This window comes from Nestor notabilis, unplaced genomic scaffold (assembly GCF_000696875.1).
Source record: "Nestor notabilis isolate BGI_N333 unplaced genomic scaffold, ASM69687v1 scaffold12950, whole genome shotgun sequence".
NCBI lineage: Eukaryota > Metazoa > Chordata > Aves > Psittaciformes > Psittacidae > Nestor > Nestor notabilis.
In genome coordinates, this window is record NW_009911721.1 from 17,907 (window position 1) to 21,505 (window position 3,599).

The 3,599-nt window shown below is 40.1% G+C and overlaps 1 protein-coding gene across 1 annotated transcript in view; it reads right to left on the bottom strand.

Moving 5' to 3' along the window:
• Nucleotides 1-3,599, bottom strand: part of OXSR1 (oxidative stress responsive 1) — a gene marked incomplete at its 5' end in the record, with an annotated part of 70,577 nt that overhangs the window by 11,412 nt on the left and 55,566 nt on the right. The window contains 2 exons of the mRNA XM_010016150.1: nucleotides 1,709-1,831; nucleotides 2,067-2,132. Coding sequence (XP_010014452.1) covers nucleotides 1,709-1,831; nucleotides 2,067-2,132 — 189 coding nt within the window. The remainder of the gene's footprint in view (nucleotides 1-1,708; nucleotides 1,832-2,066; nucleotides 2,133-3,599) is intronic.

Below are 3,599 nucleotides of genomic sequence, written 5' to 3' on the forward strand. Positions count from 1 at the left end.
TTCAGGTATAAGAAAATTACTCAAAAGCTGTGGGAAAGACACCTAGGGCAGGATTCAAGTACCTAGGCTGACATGTAGCAAGGTCTAAAATGCCAGAGTGCCCTTCCTAACCCCCAGAAAGATACATGTCTCCCAAAGTTCTGTTATATCTACACAAGGTGCCTCCAAAATGGCAATATACTACTACATCTAGGTAACTGAATTGAGACCTACTGCTCCAGCACCTATCCTAAAGGTTCCTTGAATGGGAGAGCTAAAAGTAAAAGCTAAATTAGGGAAGTATGCCTAAATCAGAGCAAGCAGAACAGACGGCAGTACAAGGAAATATGCCAAAGCTTCAAGAAAAACAAATGGCTTGAGAAGGAGCCTGTAAACATGTGTGTCAATCTGCTTTTTAATGCGCAAGAGGAATGAAACAACTAAGTACTGTTCAAAACACAGTAAACAGTGTTAAGTCATAGTACCCTGAGCTTAGAGACAGACAAGAACTAAGTAATATCTGAAATAGAGTTAGGGTCTTTCACAATATCGCCTCCAAAAATTTGATCATATTTTAACCTAAAAAAGGAACTTAGAAGATTTCAGCGCATAAAGCATCAAGAATTTCAGTAGCCGCCTTGTGCCAAGATATCCTCCTTGACCATATACTATGAAGCTGGATATAGTAAGCCTTTTAAAAAGTTACAATAGGTATTGCAGCAAAGCATGGAATTACTCCATCAATAGTGGCCTTTTAGAACCCAAACATTTCAAATTATGCTAAAAAGATGCAAAAATCCTGCATTTAGTATTTAAAGGTCTATACAGAACACTAGTAGAAGGAAGACTAATGAAAGAGAAATGAGAAAAGTTGTGAGTTGTAAAGGGATAAATTCTCCAAACCAATACTGCCTTTCTTTTTCCTTTCCTCAAACTCCTTCACTGTCTAATTCAATTACAGAATGATTTAAATGCACAATCCACTTCAGGTTACCTGCTGTACTGAAAAGGGAACAGGCAAAATCAGCAGTGCTGACTACTGGGGGAAGACTATCTGGAAAGTTACTGCAACCTTTTAGTTGATCATTATGCATTACTCCTCTGTGTTTCTGGGGATTCTCCTCTGTTAATCTGGGTTTGGATTTGTGTATTTGTTGGAGAGGTCGTACTTTTTAGAGGATTTCAAGGGCTAGACCAATCACTTCTTATGACTTTAGGAATGCTATAACATTTTCTACCAGGACTAATCGATTTCAGTGTAACAGAACGGACAGAACCAGGCCCTGTGTGTTTCAGATAACAGCCATAAGCACAGGTCCTATTGATTTCAGTTCCATCCTGGAGAGGGCAGTAGGACAAAAGCTCTCCTGATGCTTCCAGAAGAAAGCATCTCAAACAGTCAGCACCCTTAAAAACAAAAGAGAATATCCTAGTTCAAGTGAATGAGTATGCTGAGCTGACAGCAGACTCTCTGAATTCATGTTCCCAATTACACTCAACATCCCTGAATGAGACCAGCTGTGCCCCAGAATGATGACAGGACAAGAGAGCAATACAATTTCTTTCTTTAGCCTTCAGTCTGTTTTCTCCAGTTCGCTTACAAACTCAAAGGGAAGGATCATAGAATACTGTATATTATACTTAAAACAAGGCCACATGCTTCCCAGGGATATTTAGGCATGCCACACTTAAAAAACAGAGACAGAGCTATTGGAGTTTGAGGACCCACCCTGAGCTGTGAAATTGCTGCTCTGCCTTCCTCACTTTCTTCATCTAGTTCATCATCACTCCATTCCCAGCCACCATCTTCAGTCTTATGAAGACGTCCACTGGAACCTGGGACTCTCCGGACCTGCTCAGCACAAAGACAGAAAACTGATACACCAAGCAGACAGTTTCTACAGTTAATCTTGTTTAGGAGACATAGCACAAAAGCATCTAGAGTTTGCAGCACCTGCCAGGGTGCTTGAGTATTTTATTGAAATGTCTAGTTCTCAATATGGAAAATGCCATACTACAGTAATTATCATTAAAAATGTGAACACATTAGTACAACTAATGGCAAAAGCCCACGAGGTTTTCAGTACCTTTTTGGATCTCTCAGTGATTGTTGGTGCTCTCTGCAACATCTTCTCTTGTAAAAATTCTTTATTCTGCAAAAGAAAAAATACCAAACATTTGTATTGCTGAAAAAAACCTTTGATTCCTTCAGTGTCTCTGACAAAGGAAAACTTAAGCTATTTCCTGCAGAAAGTGTTTTACATGTCTCATTCCCATTCCCCCGAAGAAATTAACCAGTGTTTTCCTTTGGACAACAGCATATGATGTCTCATCCCAAATGCCTTTTCAGTTAGAGGTGGCCCTTTCCCTATGCAAAGTGATACGGAATTAACAATCAAGATGTATACTATTCCATCTGATTTACTGAGGAACGTATTTATTATATTGCAGCATCTGATACTCTGCTAAGAGGTTTGCTATTCTTCCATCTGCAGCTACTGCTCCACCTGGATTCAGTGTCTTTGCCTTATCTTACCCCTAAATGTATGCCTGTCCAACTTTCCAAGGCAAACATCAGATGTCAGGCAGGCCAAGATGGAGGAAGCCTCTGTGCTGGAGCAACAAGACTGAGGAATTGGGGCAGCAGGATTTAAAGTGGATGGAAAAATGTACAGCACATATAAAGTTTAGAGAGAAAGTAAATGCAGTGATCTCAACACATCAAATATTAAAAAATTGCTGTGATGCCTGACTGTATTAAATTTCCTCTTCAGCAAGCTACTCCAGACTGGCTAATGTGGGCTCCTGAGCATACGATTTTCCAACTGCTTGACTGCAAAGCCAAACTGGCTACAGGAGAAACAAGCCAGGCAAGCACCCTGGCATCAGCATTGGGATCTGGCTGGGTATTTCACACCACACGAGTGAGACTGGACAGCTCTGCCATCTCTGCCTGCGAGGTGTTCCCAGAACTTCTCCATGATGGTTTGTTGCACGCAGGATGTAGGATTTCAAGATACACACTGTCACTTCCTGTTAAGTGGCTCTCAGCATTATCAAAACATATTTCCACATAACATAGATTGTACTTAAACATATAAGTCAATATAGACAGAGAATTTGGACTCTTCTGTCCCTGCTTTACAGCTGTCAGCTTGGCGAGGACTGATGTATGAAAATAATTTAACACTGAGTGTTAACTGCATGCGTTTTCACTTTGGGTGCTGGTTTAAGTATTGCCTCATTTACAATAATGTTAATTTTCTATCACCACATATGCTAATATGTTACTCTGCAGCAGCTTAATGAAAGCATGAAGGAAGTTTTACACATAATGAAATATAACATGAACCAGAATTCACACAACCAAAGGGAGAAAGGTCAGCAATGTGTAAAACATCATGTCACTTTAGATACCAAGCATGTATCCAGTATACAGATGCAAACTATTCAGTTGCCTAAAATCCCATCACAGACAATGAACACCTAGTTAATACTGAAAAGAGCCCAGGCATCAATTAAACTTGCCCTAAAGCAAGCAATCTCTTACATTTCATAAGCTGGATCACTCTCCAGACTTTCTTGGTTGCACTTGTTATATTCCTGTCAACTTCAGCAGG